General features: G+C 34.1%; 1 protein-coding gene across 4 annotated transcripts in view; it reads right to left on the bottom strand.

Annotated features, from left to right (window-relative positions):
• Window positions 1–18,584, bottom strand: part of CACNA2D1 (calcium voltage-gated channel auxiliary subunit alpha2delta 1) — a 365,472-nt gene that overhangs the window by 164,234 nt on the left and 182,654 nt on the right. For all 4 annotated transcript variants that reach the window (XM_082280237.1, XM_082280236.1, XM_082280239.1 and 1 more), the window contains exon 5: window positions 8,282–8,326. In XM_082280237.1, coding sequence (XP_082136363.1) covers window positions 8,282–8,326 — 45 coding nt within the window. The remainder of the gene's footprint in view (window positions 1–8,281; window positions 8,327–18,584) is intronic.

Raw genomic sequence — 18,584 nt, forward strand, 5'->3', positions numbered from 1 at the left:
AGATCTGGACAATGTGATTACCCACTGGATTAAAATTTATTTTCAATACACACCATAAAAAGCGCTTCAAGAATACCTTTAATGTACCATTTTACACACCAACACTAAAAACTCAGGAAGATTTCAACTCTGTTGATGATAATAGATATGATTGTCTTCTTCAATCTGTTTTTTTTCCCCATCTATTCTCCAAAAAACAATTGCGACAGAACATGTTGAGAATGGCTCTATGGAAAGGCCAGGGAATGTGATCTGGCCCTTTGCAGATTGCATCAGCTGATTCAGAAATGCTCCTATTTGCAGTCAGTGGCAGGGCTGGAACAGGACCTGTATTTCATCACCTACACTAAACTAAACACCACATCACCACAGAGAACTTCCTTTAAGTATTAAAATATTGTAAGTGCTCCTTTACAGGATTCTTGATCTGATTTGGAATTTTCAAAGCCTACCTCCACCATTGACCATTCATATGAAAACAGATTGAGTATTTTTTCTGTTTTGTTCAACTTAAAAGTCTCAATTTGACCCACGCACTTCAAAGTGACACATCAGAACACTCGTACAACATTGGTATCTGTAATCAGGCAATAGAATGCTTGCTAAAACTCACTGTTGCAAGTGCTATAAACATCCTAAGACAAGTTCAGCTTTTGGTGTTACTTTTATTTACCAATAAACAATTACACTGCATTCATTGCAATTGTTATCAGTCATGCATTTGATATTACTAGGAAATATCCTGAAGCAAGAAATTTTCCATTAAACTGATGAATCACTAGCTTTAGGGCTGAATTCTGATCTTTGACATGGCATAAACTCAGCTTCCATGGGGAGACTTCAAGCACTGCTCCTTTGTGCAAATTTGCCTTCAAGGTAGGATTCTCCATGTTAAGAACATTCTCATCTTTTTTAGGACCCTGGCACCTGCAGTTATCACTCTTGCCATTATTATTTCATAACTCAGTTTCACAGGTAGGAGATAGCTTTGGGGCAGTCATTTATTTCATTATCATGTATTTTTCATTTCAAGCTCGAACATATATTCATTTGGGAGAAGGGAAAACTTGCACAAATTTGAATAAAGGAATATAAACCTGATGCCTACGTTTTTAATCATAATACTAAAAAAAAAAAAAAAAGGAAAAAAAATCAAAAGGGGAAAAAAAAGAAGAAACCCTTGCTTCCTGTGGCAATAGATCATTATAACTGCAATAGGAAGCTCAAAGGAATGCCTTTTTTTTCCCCATGGGCTGTACTCAAGCTTACCTGTAAGACCTTGAAATGGAAAGACTTGACATGTTTCCCAGTGATACTTGGTAAAAGAAACACATTCTCTTTTAAACAATGCAAAAAGTCTTGTTACTAAAGAAGACAACATCAATCATGCCCTCAACTATCATATCCAATGATTTCCAAAGAATGGCATCCAAACCACCCTGTTAGATAACACAGGATTCCTGATCTAAGAGAGAAATGTGCACAGCAAGAACACTTGAATTTTCCTAAAAGATCTGGAAGTCAAAATACCATGATATTACTAAAATTAGTAAATTCTCTTGTATACAAAGAATAATGAACAACAGATGAAAGATAAAAACATAAAAAAATATGGTTTTCCTGCTTACTCACTCCTCCCCATGCACGAAAAATAAAACACTGTGTGTTGTATTATGACAGAATTCATTTCTATAACAGAACCTTCACTACAGCAAGAAGTGTGTATTTTGGCCACAAGTATTCTTTTTATTATACACTGCAATGCACAAGAAGCAACTCCCTGAAGTACAAGTAAATTGCTGTATTAAAAAAAAAAAAAAAAAAAGGATCTACCTTTTTATGGCACTTCATTTTAAAACATGTTAATTCAAATTAAACTTTTTCAATATATGTACCAAAGTAAGTATGTTCTCTGCTACCTAGAATATAGTAACTTATAAGAGGAACATCTATGAATATATTGCATATTTGAGAAGCACAGGAAAGAGGCTTGGAATACTCTCAGGAAACAAAAAGTACAACTAGGAAGTTCTTTCAAAAATGGAATGAGTTAGGGAGTCTGTGTAAATCTACAAAATTTTCCCTCCTCATTTCATAAAACATTGGGTTTGTTATAGACTTAATTATTAATTCCAAGCAATACATTCCACTACCAAAAGATATACGTTAATATGCAAGATATATATGTAATGAAAATTAGAATATAGTTGAAAATATGACATTTACTACAGATTTTGTTCTAATGAAATTTGTCTAAAGTTATCAAAATACTCCCTGCACAGGTCTATCAACAGTCCTACTCTGACAGTCTTTCATAATGAAAGACATAATTTATACTAGCACAAATTTATTTCCCTCTTATGGTCTAGGTAAGTCTAAGAGCAAACTACCCTGTCAAAATATTTCCTCTGTCTGCATCAAAAACCAGGCTAGAATAAGGCATTTGTGTGTGCAGCTAACACCCATTACAGTGAGAAACCACAACAAACAAAAACTCAATGGGATCCATGCCATATTGCTAAGAATCAAAGTAACTGGGACAGATGCAGCCCAAGTTCCCAAAGAGTTCAAATTCAAAATATCTCCATGAAGCACCACTCAATTAGTATTTCAATCTATTTACAAATTTACTCATTAGCCCATTTCAGTATCATAATTCTCCAAGAATGTACAAATTTTTTTCTAGAACAAGTGATAAATTATGTTTTCCAGTGAAATTTTCACATGCCTAACTCTACCACATACCATCAAAAGATGTGACAAACAGAAAATATGAGAACTAGGTATTTAGATCCATGTAAATATTACTTAATCTGATACATGCAACACCTTGGCCAGGTTAAAAAACTTGGTAGTTCAGACAAAGAAGAAAGTAAATCTAAAAGTAGCTGCAACTTACACACATGAAGAATAGCAGTCATAAAAATAAGCTCTAAACAGATATGCTGTATGTACAACACCTACTTGTTGGCACCTTCTTGCAGGGGTGTGCAAATCACAGTTGTTGTGGAGTTATCTATCTAGATTTTCCAATCGCTGTGAGATAGACTTTGCCCGCTTATCATAAATGAGAATAGCTGGAGCAAATCTTTTATGACTTATTTAAAATATTTCTTCAGTATCGAAGCAGGAAAGGACAAAGCAAAGATGAAAAGAAACACAACACATCATAGTTATGACTGTAATGTCAAACCATATTGGTTGTCATGCAATGAAAGCAGAGGGAATAAGAGACCTGAGGGAGCTAGGGAAGTTAGCTGGTTACTCTTGCTAGGCTGCCCTATTGCAAAAGGAGCCTACATCCTCTACAGCTTAGCACTTAAGCCCATTCTAAATTATTTGAGGTAAATTTCCTATTGGAAGTGCCTGTCCTTCACTGTCTATGAAACACTGAAAAGTCAGTAGCTTTAGCTCAGGAGAAACCTGATGCTTTGAAGTCCACCATTAGCTAAACCCAGATGGTAAGACTGATTTGGTTATTTGCATGCTTGCATCCAGACACAGTGAAAGCACTGAGATAGAGCTACTCTTACACATGCAGATAAAAGGGAGCTTTCTAAAAGTTCTGTCTTATCAGAAGCAGGTTTAAAAGCCTTGAAAAGCCAGAGGAAATCTGTATCTGTTGGATGACATGCAAAAGCAGTCACTGTCCCAGCTTTCCCTGTAGTGTCAGGGCCAGCCATTACACTCAGTTTCAATTTTTAATCCAGCAACTGGCAGCTACTGGACTTGCAGAAATCTGGCATCACCCTTTCAGTCTCTAGAAATCTTTTTATACCTGTCTCCTTTGAGACTTGATCACTGGAGTCCCCCATCTACCCTGCCTCAGTTCCAGACACTCCTCCAAACTGACCACACTCAGGTGCCATCTCCCCCTCAAGGGCTCTACCTGACCCAACACGCAGCTCCTGAACCACTGGGTTACAGAGGAAACTTTTCTTTTCTCTGATGTCCATCTATAAAATACATAAAATATCAAGTAGAATAAAATAAATAAATCAGCCATTTTTCAATGTATATTATAAGGGAAAAAGGCAGGAAACTCCTAAATTCTTGTGGCTGGAGGAAAACAAAAAACAAACCAGCATTTCTTTGATCAAATCTACAGTAGGTTCAGACTTGTTTGCAAGTAAACGTGGCATAATTCATTAACAGAATTCTCTTTATTAAATTAATCATAGGCGCATATATATGCTGATTTTGCAACCTTGATATCATGAAGTAGTAGAAAAGGCAAGACTTGTGTAAGGGTAAAAGCAGAGACTCAATAAACTTCCATAATCACTGTCACTGCCTATAAACCTCCAAGTCTCTTCTTGGGAAGAAGCAAATCCACAAGGAACATGCCATTCTGGTCTCTGCTTACTTCTGCCCAATACCTATTCATAACTTCCTATTTAAAAAAAAAAAAAAAAAAAAAAAAAAAAAAAAAAAAAAAAAGTTTGAGGGGTGGAAATTATTTTGTTTTCTAAAATGTTTGTTAAAACACACCATGATTTTTCTAAAGAATTTACATTCAAAACTAACGAGGCTTTCTAGTTTTTTCAGCAGTTTTCAATTTGATGTAGATTTCTTTTCATCAGTATTTATAAAACCTCAACCTGATAGCTACATTTATGCTGTGGTTTAAACTCAAAGAGAGCTAATGTTTCACAAATTATTCCAAAATAACAAGGCACCACTGAATTAGGAAAAATTCCTAAACCATATGGCACAGACAGCTTATCGGTTTTAAGATTTCTTCCTTCTTTATTATAAAGTAACAAAAAATGTATTTGTTTTAAAATCAACCATAGCCATGCTCCAGATTTTTGCCTCTAGTGGAATCTGCACATTGACTCCTAGTCACATTATGAGTCCACACTTTGTGCAGATACTTACTGCCCAAAGGGACCCATAATTTTACAGTAATTCAGTAAAATAAAATAAAAAGTGCTGCTATCACTTAGTACATGGTCAATAACTGCACAAGGAGCACATCCCTGTTAGTTATGACTGCAAACCAATATGAGACTGCATGAAGGAAATGTCTAATAAATCAGTTTTGCTAACTAGGGACACAACTCTTGCGAGGAGATGCAATTGTCTGCTCCCAATTCAAACCTAGGGACTACAGGGAAACTGCAGACTTCCAATGATGTGAGGCTGGTTTCATGTTAGAGACATTTTTTTACTTGTAATACTTAGTTCTTTCCATCAAATCATTGAAAAAATTCAATCTTCATTTCCTTAGGCTGTTTTATCTTGTGCAGGAAAAAGTTTATAAAACCATGATAAGAAATTACACTAAAAATTTTGGAAAAGGAGCAAGATGCAAGGAGGAGATGAGAGAAACATTAAGGAAAGAATTTGGGATAAAAGAAAATTAGGCAACTGAGCAATTCAGTGCATGGTGGAGTTGTGGATTATTTGAACACAAGGAAACAGAAAAAAAAAAATTAGGAAGAATCTGTAAACAGATGTGGAATAACTGGAAATAAAATGGAGACCAATATAAAGAAGAGGGAAGAATTGAGCAGTGAAGCAAAATTACTATAAATAAGGTAGGGGTACAAAGGACAAGATGAGAAAACAGGAAAAGCAATATGAGAACTAATGAGGAAGAGCAGCTTAATGTGGGACTACTCAGTTGTCCAATATAAGCACTGCAGCATTTGTCCAAATACAACAAGCTGTTGACACCTGCAAATTAAAGTGCACAAACAGGCTGCAATATATCAAACTGAAAGGGTTCTTGGGAAAAGGACAATGGATGAAAACCTGGGAGACCTGTATTAAATTACAAGTTTGGCCATTATCTTCCTACGAGATGTAAAAAATGGGAATACAATACCTCCTACCTTGTTGTGAGGATAAAACTCATTAATTATCATCAAGTGCTCACGCATTATATAGAGCACTGGGGGGGAGGGGGAAATAAGCAAGCAGAATATAATTGCTGTTGTAGGATAAAGAGCACAAAAGGTCTATTACTGATTGATGGACTACGGGGTTACAAATTGATCGTTTTATCTGAGAGACTGAGAAATCCAAAGGCCAGAGAATGATTGGCCTCCACATGCTCTTTTATTTTTTTTAGTACAAGCAAACCCAGTCATTAGATTTGAAAAGGCCCATCGTGACAGCAGATGAAAAATGAGAGAAGGATCTACTGAATGTGGTATGGAAACGGGAAGAAGGAAAGCAAATGGTACTGCAGCGTGTAAACATACACCACGGAAATACACAGACTTTAAGAGGATTGCTCTTCTGAAAAAGCTGTAATATTCAAAGGATGAGTGGAGACAAATAAAAACTGTCAGGCCAGAACTTTGAGATTAATTTCTTCTAATTCTTCAACATCCAAAAGTTAAGATCTAAAAGGATCTGTTATAGGAACCTGGTCAACACAGAGGAACACATACCTAGAACTGATTTAGTTCAAATGACCTTAGATATCTGTCTCAAAACAAACTGAACAGCTTTCTAGAGATACTCACAGAGATTAGTTTAGATGTCTAATTTAAATAAACTAATTTCTGCTACTAATTATTCTTGATTGTACTCAAAGATAAATACAATATCATTTCCTGTGAATAAATGAAGGCTCACAGCATGGAAGAGGAAAGAAAGTCTGGACTTCATAGAGACAGAAAGAAATGGATTGCAAACACAGTTTTACTAACCAGTGCTTCAGAGATGATTCTATTAAAATTTCTCAATATTGAAAGAAAAAAATCTGTCTCAAACTTTTTTTTTTTTTTTTTTCAGGCAGGAAGAGGGAAGAAGAGTCTGTGGTGTTTGCATACATAGCTGAGATCTGGATGAAGATCTCAAAAAAAAAAACCCACTATCACTGAAAAAGACAATTGTATCCTTATCACTCCTTGACAGTAAACATTATTATAAACTTCATTTTAATAGTTCAAAAGGACATATAAAGAAATTAAAACTGAAACAGAAATAAAACAGAATATATGGTCTGACAAAATTTTTTTTAGGGTGGGTGTGTGTGCACTTTTTTTCTTGAAAGGAAAAGAATATCCGGAAAAAAATGATAAAAACCAAAGACAATAAACTCTGAAATAGTATTTCCTTTCCTGGCTTGCCAAACAGATTTGGATTTAGGTTGTAGAAGTAGTAATCTCAAGACCTTTCCCAGTACTACTCAATCATAACAGATACATCACAGTCTCTTATTTCACACCACAATCTACCATCACTATCTGGTATATTTAGATTAAAAATCCAATATTTTAGCTTCGAAATTCTGTTTCCAGAAAAAATTAGCATCTGCCATCCCAGTGAATTTAATGAGAACAGAACAATATATTTCAAATTAGGTTACTACTAATGAATTTTACTTAAATCATGCAAACTTTAAAACCCAGGACAGTAGTTTGTTGTATCTTAAATCAAGTACTCATATCTCTATACAACCATATGAAAAAGTTCTGCTTGATGATCTATGTACCTTAATTGCCTTACAGCAGAAGCATCAATTACAATAGTGATGCCATCAATCTCTAAAGTACACTTGATTAAAAAGTGCAAATGAAGCACGCTGGCAATTCTGATTAATACATTTACAACATTTTTCTATGGTTTTATAAATTAAATCTACAATGAAGACAAGCAGTTGTATTATCTCCAGTGAAGGTGAGGATAACTTGTATTGCCTTTTTAACAATTAATGGCAGATAGGAGACTTCAAACCTTTTAAAGTAAGAGTTTTAGTAAATCAGGAATTGAAGTATCATACATTTACTCTAAATCTTGTGATTGGATTTTCTATTTTCCCAAATCTTATTACAGTCACATAATGATCACAAAGTGAATGAAAATAATTGTTTAGTAAGATTTCACATCCTCTTTCTCCTCATATAAAAATTTTATTGTGAAGAATACAGAACAATATAATATGATCTTGGAAAATAAGGCCAGGAAATGGTTCCTTCAGAGTAAAGTCAATTATTTACATTTATCATGTTGATTCACCAATCCTACAATTATGATTTTATTACATTTCAAAAAGTGAATTATACTGCTGTCAGGATCTTCATTCTCCAGCACATTTTCTGCCTAACCAGTAATTCAAACTGTATGAGAGGAGACAGACTTTGAGAATTAGAACATAAAATATTGCCTGGCTCTTGAGGAAATTTTTGAAGACATTTTAAGTTTTTTCCTTTTTTGCTTCTGCCAAATCTTTAAATTATCATCTTAGAGTTTCATTAATATTTTCAATCCCCTAATTTTCTGAGATTACAGGGAATGTAATTAAATGAAACATATTACTTACATCATTCTGATCGTCTTTTGCATTGTAATAGATTATATCATTATTCTGTAAGAGAAAGAAAAGTAATTCTGTTAGTTTGAAAAAGAAAATAAATTTATGTAGCAATAATCTCTACTATTGTAAGATAGATTTTGAAATAAACCCACAGTTCTTTATGTATTCTCTTTGAAACATGACAGGCTTTGATCTTTGCTTTCTCTGTTGCATGCACAATTTCCCATGCTCAGGCTTAACTTCATTAATTTAATGGTTCTTCTGTGGGAGGATACATAAGTCGCTCAAAACACAGCTAGAAAAGTACAGATAACATTGGACAAACTCCAGAGCTCATAAAAGGCTTCCATAAGCTGTTTCTGTCACAGACATGTGACTTTCACTGTGCAATTAGGGGATTTATGCACCATGACATCCAGCAGGCAATAGATACACCGAGGTACAGGCTTTGCTTAGTGGAGTAAGTATTTGCTGCACACATGTTTATTGTTTTATTCACCTCCCACTGTGAAAATAAAATCTGTGAAAATACATCACATGAGAGTCTGGCTGTTGGAGTGTAGAGCAGATCCTGGCAGCTCTGTGAAAACACTGTACCATGTAATTCAAGCAAAGCAAAGAAGGAGAAGGTTGCTAGTTGCCATTCCAAAATCAGTCAGAAATTACATTCAGTGTTAACTTCTACAGCAGCTTGAAAATTGAGGTATGTCCTATGGAATACAGTTTTGTTTTCTGTTTAAACATTATTGAACCATTCAAAATCCTTGAAGACTTAGAATCACTGGAGCAGCTTTCCACCAAATAGAATTTCTGCAATGTGCCCAAAGCTTTTTGAATAAAACCAATCAATTTTATGTGCAATTCTGTATGAAATAGAGACATGTATGAACATAGTATTTTTAAGTACCTTTATAGATTTTGAATGAAGAAAAGGAGAAGTTACATTTCTTAATATCCAGCAGTGTGCTTAAAGTAGGTGATTGCTGTTGACCTCCAAAAATTGTCTCTTTTTTTTTTTTCAGTTGTTTATGGTAATACCTTTTATGTATCTAAATAAAAAGTTGAACACAAAGTGTTCTCCTTTATAAATAACAACAGGAAAGAATGCTTTCAGTAATCAGTTTTCAAGTGGGTAAGCCAACGACAATTTTTACTTTCACTAAAGAAGTATGACATGTATTACAAGGTAATGCAGTTCATCTATACAAACCATAATTTTACTCATTCCGTAAACAATGATATCATTTATTCTCCTTTGTGACCTTTTAGAGAGTCAAACATGAAATATATTACAGATCAGCTAAATGCCATTTTGAGGTAAATGCTATTAACACAAACTCATCCTTTTCCCTCAAAATGAACTTTTCTGCTTTTCCATCAAGACACTCTTCTATCCATAGGACAGTTGGTTTTGTGTTGGTATCTGGACAACAAAGATAGATCTCAAGGCAGTACAGACACAGGAGGAAATTCTTTTCATCATTAAAGACTGAAGCTAATTGTTTATTCACTTGATTGTTGTAAAGAAAAGACCATAAAATGCTTGTGGAAGTCTTTGAGTAAGTCAGGGCAAAAGATTCTATTTTCTTTGGTTCCTCTTCACTTTGTAAATAGTTATGTACAAAATAACTGCTCTGTAAAAAATGTGATTGGTTCAAAAGCCCCTCTGATTCTTTAGGAGGCAACATTTGAAACTGCAAAGGATCCAGCTCTGACTGATACTAGCTAGAAATGTTACCACAAGTGTTTTCACCACAAGGTCATCTGTTTAGTTTAAAAAAAAAAAGAAAAAAAAAAAATTGTTCATCACAAATCCTTATGTCAGGTTGTATTAGAGCAGTTGCCTCACAGTCTCATCCCTAGAAGGTTTTTGTCAGTAAAAATGAGAGCAGGAAAAGCAATACAGACATAATTAACTGTTTTGGTTTACTGCTTTCGTTTTTTAAAGGAACGCTTTCATGAAACACAATTTCTATTAGGCCCTCTCCTGTATTGACTCTCATCTAGAGATGAGTTTATTTCCTGAGCCCCTCTCCACTGCTCTTGTTTACTTGTCATCAAATCATTATTGTATAGGATTTTTAACACAGTCATCAATAGACACAACTCTCTTTATCTACTTAAACAAAATGATTCTTTGTTTTCACAATTATACTTTCCTTGTCATTTATGGTTTTTTTATTTGTTTAAATTTCTCAAAGCTGGCATAGCTTTACTATCTATCTCTACTGGACTGAACAGTATTTTTTAAATCACCTATTAGAATTATGTTTCAGGAACATGATAAATTTACAAGTTAATGAAAATAAACACTCCCTGCCCAAATGACTTAGATATTATTTGTGAGGCTATCCATATCTTGTAGTCCATTACCCTCCCTGGAAATATTACCTATACAATGCATAAACTGACACTGACATTGGACATATCTCACTACTCTTAATATAGAAAATATGAGATACCCAGTGCTACAACACACTGAATGCTGTACGGGTCACAAATTAGATTAATGGATCACTCAGATCTTTAGGGGACAATTTTTCATAATTTAACCACTTCTAGTTGACAAGAACAAATTGCTTTGTTGCTGACTCTCAAGTGAGTAGTTTAGTTATTTATTAACTTCTTGACAAAAGGAATTTGAATCTTCCCACTGTTGTACACTTTTGCCACCAAGTAATATTGCAAACTTGGTCAGCAAACCGTAGGTACAGTGTAAATATCCTAGATATTTATTTTTGTTCTTTGTCCAGTAATGCTGTGAGAGAGAGGGGGTAAAGACTCACTGCTTTTTCTGTTCACCACTGAAGGGATTTGGTAAGACAGTCCTGAAGTTAAATGAATGAAAGAAAGACTTTAGGAGACCACATGCATAAATAAAAAACTTTAGTGTAGTATCAGCATATGATTGTAAAAAATCTCTGCAGCTGGGAAGGTGAAGGGTAGTTTTCAACATCTTTAATTCCCCTTTCAAAGCAAAAAGGTTTAGTATCTAAGAAAGACGTAGGCAAGCCATATAAAAATTACACTAAGGACCAGGTCATAAATGTTTTATTTTTGACTCTTACTATTTTATTTTCTTTCATAATTTTTCTTCCACACTTTCATTGGTAGTATTATCTGCTGAAGTGAGATTATTCCACTATCTTTACATTGTTTTTCATTTCATTACTTCTCTATTTTCCAGCTCACGGTAGAAAACAAGTCCAATGGGAAACATTACACATTGGGTAATATTAATAAGTTCTTAAATTTCAACACACAAAATCCAAAGTTGATGGTCTTTATAATCTCTGTGTCTAGAGATTTAAAGAGACATGTAGAAGAAAAGCATGGGAAAACATCATCTTTCCGAATATCTGCAGATGAAATTTGAGCTCACACAAAGACTAACTTACCCTCAGATTTTGCTTCTCTACAGAGCAAGTTTACAGACACAGTCCATTGATTTAACAAATAAATGCCTAAACTCAACTCAGGATTACATGAATGAAGCTGAAGCTGGCTTTTCATCTCATGAAATAATGCTTTTTTCAATCAAGTTCTTTCTAGAACAACGAGAAGGGATCGCATTGCAACAGGACGTTGGACACTACAGATAATTATGTACAGCAAAAATTGCAGTAGTATATTTATGCCATTTTGCTGGTTAGAGATATACATCCTCCTTTACCAAGTGCCAGAATGAAAGCTCCTGGTCATGCCTGTCATGTAGCGGTGTATGCAGGAAAACCTCCTCTCTTAACCTTATGCTAGAATTCCAAGAACTTTTCATGATATATGTATTCCACCAACTAGTCTAAAGATTGTTTTTTGAAGTCTTTTTCAACAAACATCCAATGCAGTCTGTTCAGAAACACTGCTTTCACTGAAGCTGTGGTTAAGATTACATAAACCCTCAGGTCTATCCATGGGCTTTCTAGAGGCTCTGCTGAACCCAGGTCCTGTGATGCAGCCTAAAATGGGGTTAGGCCTACAGGGGAGATTGGCCTAAAGTGAATTCTAGAACTTTATGAGACTCTATAATGAACTACAAGAAAATAAATAGATTATTTTTAAAAAAATAAAGAAAGGGTGAGGAAAAGAAAAAAAAAGGTTTTCTTCAGCTTTTTATATCATAAGAAATTAATATAATGTATTAATTTTGACATATACCACAATTATCCTTTTTTCCCTAAAAGATGCATTTCCAAAACAATTGTAGATAAAATGTGAAAGTAAAAAAATTTCACTTTTAGCCATTACAGAGATGCTAGAAGATAATGAGCTCCCTCAGAAAAGAAAATAGAGGAGCATTTGTTAAAGGTCTCCAAAATTCAAAGATTTTCTTCAGGAAACCCCTGGAGGCAAACTTAAAATTAGTGTAGCAGGTTATATTGCAAATATATACTACCGCATAATTAGTAGTTCATGTTTTAAAATCTGAAATTACAGCCAAATATGTTTATTTGGATTTTGTTTTAAAACAAGATACTTCCCATGACTTCTAAGTATTTACCCAAGAAGTGCTAAAGCACCCAAAGTGAGGCAATGTATAAAAACTGCTCTATATTGCAGGTAATCTGCAAGTAGTGAGGATTCTTTTAGTTTGCAGGTAAGAGGTAGAGAAAGAAATTAAAATCTGAGAAAAACCAAACCATGCTGCAAACACAAGTCTGATCTTGACTCTTCAGTTTACAAATAAATTCTTGGAATTATAGATACAAATTTGGAGAATATTTGAAAATCATATTAATCCCACACACTTGGAAAACACAGTCACATTAGTAAAAGAACTGGTAGTCTTTTTGCTTAGCATGAAGCAATTAAAATATTAATAATACTGGTCCATTTCACTCTTTATAGGCAGACCAAGGGAAATTATTGTAAATGCCTACAAATGCTAAAAAGGCATTTCATTAAGTGTTGGCAAAATATCCACTTTAATTAAAAAAAAAAAAAAAATTCCTTGTATCCCCTTAAAGGATAAAGAAGTATATTAAAAAAACTTCACTCTAATACCTTTGGGGTAATTAAGGTTTAAACCTATCCTAATAAATCCTATGACAAATAATCCAGGCAGTTTTAGTTTAATCCTTTATACAGCCTGACATGCAGTTTAAGGGACAATTAGACCTTTAAGAAAAGAAAGCTAAATATGGCCTATCACACATAAAAATATTACATTTATCTTTAAAGAGGATAACATTAGGGAATAAAAGCTTGCAAACATGGAAAAAAAATGAAAGTGTCAACTACTACCATCTCTTTTGTTACAGCTTTGTGATTTTATGTAAGTGAAATTACACATATAAAATAAGTGGATTAGCAGCTAATAGCTTTTTTTTCCCTTCAGTATCCATGTGCAAAAATATTGATTTATCACTTGTCTTTAAAGTGAACAAAATTTCAGGCAGTATAGTAAACCAGCTGTAATTATAATTACAGTGTATGCATGCAAGTACACTGCCTGAATATGGGCTGTAAGAAACCGGTTAGAAAGTGCATTTAAAACATGATCTTGAAACTGGACATAGAAACAAGATATTTTAAAAATCAAACTATTAAAATAAAAAATCGAACAGTGAAATAACACTCAATCAAGAAATATGTGCTATATTACCCATAATATGGACAAATGAGTCACTTGGGTTAAACGTTTTTACCCAAACATAATTTGATTAAATACTGCTTTGTCAGAATATTAAATTTCATACACTAATTAAAACCTTCCAGGTCTGCACTATAATTTATGACAAGCCTTTTTTATCAGATTCCTGTAAAGGGTTTTTTTCCCAAGATTCCACTGAGACTAATAACTGAAATGAAAAGTTGAAGGTAAAGATTACAGCAAATAACATAAAGGGGAATTAAAGGTGCTGTACACTCCTAGTCATAGAATATCCTTTCTTTTAAATGGTGAGAAAGATCAACTTTATCAGCATTCATCTACAGGTTATTCCTTCTCTGAAATTATCAATCCATAAACCTTCAAATTTATAGACAGTTTTCATGAGGTGGTCACTTGACCATTCACAGATGCATCAGAGTGATAAATAAAATGAGTAATTTATCAATTATCTGAGTGCTTGACAGCGGGACTAAAACATACAAGCCTAATACAGGGCTTATATACGGCATCTGTATAAACAGAGAAGTGTAATGCACACATGCAGAATCTAGATAAAAATACACTCTATGAAAGATATACTTTCAAGCCCTTGACATCGATTCTGAGGAATTTTGATCTGAGTCTAGATCCAAAGACAGCAGTGCCGATGGTGGTCAGATTTTAGATATCTGAGTTAAAAACTAAGATCTTCAAAGAGTTCATTGAAGTCTAAACTTAGAAGAATCTAAAACTTTGGAAATATCTGAGATTCCAACATAAATCTCTAGGTATCTGACATCCCACATGCCCCAGGCTAGGCTCTGCCAACTCATCAGCTCTGTGACCAGGGCAGGTCTCAGCTTACTCTGTGCACAGTGACTGTGTGTGCAGAACGGTGCTGCCACCCAGCCACTGCTTGCTCCACTCACTGGCCTGACCTTCTCAGCGACACCTTTCCTCGTGTCCCCCTGCTCCCTGTGACAATATCTGATTACGTGCTGAATTTAACCATGCTTGATTTAATTTGTCCCGTGCAAATAATAATTAGTAAAGCTGAGTAAGAAGTTTTTTATATAACATTCAAATCTCAAGAGGAAACCGTGCTATTTTTCACAGGATACAGTAAGTAGGATTTTTTATTCTTTTGCCTCAGTGTCCATATTATGCTACATTATACATTTACTTAGAAAAAAGGGAGGTAGGGAAGAGTATTAAGGTTACCTGCATAACCTCAAAAAGAAGGATAACAAACACTAGAAAGAGTATTTATGCCTTCAGATCTCTGGAATTCATCGTAGAAACTCTCAAGAATAGGCAACATTTCTCCATGTCAAACAAAATTCCCCAATTTGGAGGTATTTGTCACTGTAAGAATAACTGTTAGAAACTGCCATTGGACTACTTAAACTGCCAGGATGATACCTAACTTCATGAAAAAAGTTAAGAATACATTTCAAGTACTAATTGCGCTTTGACTGTAGAATTAAAAGTCAAAAGTAGTTGAATGTGTGAGGTTAAATGAAATAGAGCCCATAAGATGATGAGAAATACAAGTCAGACAAACACACACCCAAATCAAAATCTACAGAGCTGTCTGTTCTGAAGGAATACAACATACCCCATTAACAATTTCTGCATAAAGACATCCTCTGGCTCAATGGTCTGTAGTCAAACAGAAACCTCTGTTTGACATGGAGATAATTGTTAATAAAACAATGGAATTTTGGCATTTTCCCTACTGGTAAGGATAGTCTATTTTTTTATGAATTGTTTTTAATTTTGGGGGCTTTTTAAAATTTGCTTTAATTTTTTGGTGCAACTGGTGAACGAAACAAATCAAATGTGGTAAACAATTAAGCATCAAAGGCCAAATACTTCATGCAGGAATGAACACTTAGTGACTGAAAATTTAGTTGCAAAACCACATTGGTATTATTCTCTGGTATAGTTGCCGATATCACAGACTGACTGTCGTTTTAGTTAGTCAAGCTGAAAAATTATCCTCAAGAATGATATTTTGATCTCCAGTAAAACCTAGGATTTTAGGTATTTGCATATGTCACAAATGACCAGGAAAGAAAATCATAAGGGGCCTCTTCTGGAGTTACCAAATTTAAAAGAACCAGCTACATATATAAAGAGATAGAAATAACCATCCTCTCTATTCTTCCTCCAGTCCTCTAAGCCAAAAGCAAGGAAGACAGAGACAACGCTGAGAAACAAAAATATTTTAAATCCATTTTAATTTTGGTAAATAAATTCTTCCAAAAGGTCCAGGAAACTGCTAATTTCCTCATCACAGTAACTTCCTCAAAGTAAAAGCAACTGCAAATGGCTTCTCTTTATAAGGCAAAATGCAAGTGATTACAAAGCAGATTTCCAGGTGGGAAAATGAAATTAATTTGTTAGCAGCTAATTAACCTCTATATCACACTATCTGATCAGTTTAATTAAAGCAGCAAAGTATGTTTATTATAATTATTCAGCACTACTTTCTTTAGTTGATGAAAGAACATAAAAAAAATATAAATAAAATAAAAAAGTCTAAATTGATTTGCATATTATCTAGATTGTAAATACTGCGACTAGTAGAGTACAGGTGCCTAGTTAAACAGTTTGGACATAATTTTACTTTGGATTCACAAGAAATTGGCATTGTGAACTCATATTTAAGTAGGTGCTGTGATGTAATGAACCTCTTGCACTACCATAACCAAATATAGAAAATATGCCAGTCCTCCAACTCCAACAAATCTGCAAAAGACTTTGAAAAAAATTTTTTCTACTATTCAATAGGCAAACATTTAGTAGAATTTCTCCCCAAAATAACTTGTGCACATTTGTTACATTGCCACTGTGCTCCATCCAATACAGCCAACAAATAAGACCACGTTTATCAATGCTGCAATCAGCTGTTACAAAAAGGAATCAAATTTTAGGCATATGACACTAAAATGGAGTAAAAACTCAAGAGGGTAGCTTCTTGGTGATCCATAAGAGTGGCTGAATTATGTATATTCCAAGGCTTATCTTCACAAAAAAAATCATATATCACAAGAAACATATCACACAAAGTCACTGTAACTAAACTCTAAGCAAAAATACCCAAGTAACATTAATATATTTTAAGAATCTCACTGGAATAGAAAAATGTCAACATTTTGCATAATTTTCCTTAAACTGCATCAGCAGAGAGCCTTATACAGCTCTTTCTTTACTCTTTTATCCACAGATAAAAACTAAAATATAGGAAGATTTTTACAGGGTATTACAACACTGTGTAACACAGGAAAAATAGATTTTCACATATAAATTATGAAAGTATGATCCAAACTTTGGACCACATTTTTCAGTGATGAAATTGACCTGTAAAATTAATGATTTCTAATATATATTTTTTAAAAACTCTTTTCCTGTCTGGATCAATACTTCATTGAGTTTATTGTCACTTCAAGTGTGTCCAGAAACTGCCCAAAAAACCAAAAACAATTCCTATAGCTCATCTTACACAATTTGCATGAATTTTAGGAAGAAACCCTAAGAAATCTCTCCATTTCCTCCTAAATGTGAAAAATGTAATGAATTTCAGAATATGTCAGGCCATGTTTTCTTTTCAGATTGCTTTGGCTTACCCACATAACAAATGTCTGGCATATTGACTGTTAATTGTTTTAATGAGCATCTTATAAACACAAATCTTTCTTAAGACTTTAATTTAAATTATTTTTCTCTATCTCTGAGAAAACAACTCTGGACAGCAGTTACCAGGCTCTAAGAATTATTCCAAGCTCACCTAATTAATAAAGAACAGAAGGAATCATAATTTAATTATTCAGCTTTGGCAGCTGTTTTGTGCACGTCTTTCACTCAATCACTGCAATAAAGCAAAGCTTCAGGAGCACACCTTATTTCAGGAGTAGTTCAGTGGCACGAGACAAGCCGGCAGCTGGAAAACATTTCTTTTACTCTTTAATATGATGAAGACTTTTCCAGTTAATCAAGAAAAAGGCTCACATCACAAATAATTAGAACAAAATTACTTTTCTTCTTAATTATTGATGTTACACTGGTATGCTGGAAGCCATGAACAAGAGAAATAGGATTTAAGAGTTGTTTCAACATCTTGCTATTATGTTTCTCATTCTCAATCTTAACAACTGCGCTAAATGAAAAGAGGTTTGTGTTTCCTTACATAGATCACAACAAGGGTTTTTCACTCATCAGGTATTTGATGCTTATGCCACAAACTGCAAAGAAATACAGAGAAATCTTTGAAAGCTAGACTTGTGGCTGCTGGCTGTCAGTGGGATGGAGAGAATAGCAATCTCTCCTTGGGAACAGTCCTGGGCTTTAACAACTCAGAGAAGGAATCACCTAGTTATGGATTTGCACATCCTTCTAGTTCAAAAACTGCACACAATTCAAAAAGTATTTTAAATTTTATATAGATGAATCTTATTCTAGGCAAAGACTTATTGAAGTTCACAGCATTTTAGCATTCCCATCAGAATCTATGTTAACACGTGTAAGTTTGGGCCCTTACACTGTATTATTCACTTTCAAATTCTTTACAAATTAGCACTTCTTTGGAATTCATCTCTTTTTTAGAATTCAGGGTGGACAGACAGATATATCACAGAAGTATGAAGATGTGAAGAAAGAGCCAATGTGAGAAATTTTGAACAAGCAAAATAGCTCTCTCTTGCAAAAAAAAATGAA

This window comes from Coloeus monedula (genome assembly GCF_965178545.1).
Source record: "Coloeus monedula genome assembly, chromosome: 4".
In the NCBI taxonomy this organism is placed as follows: domain Eukaryota; kingdom Metazoa; phylum Chordata; class Aves; order Passeriformes; family Corvidae; genus Coloeus; species Coloeus monedula.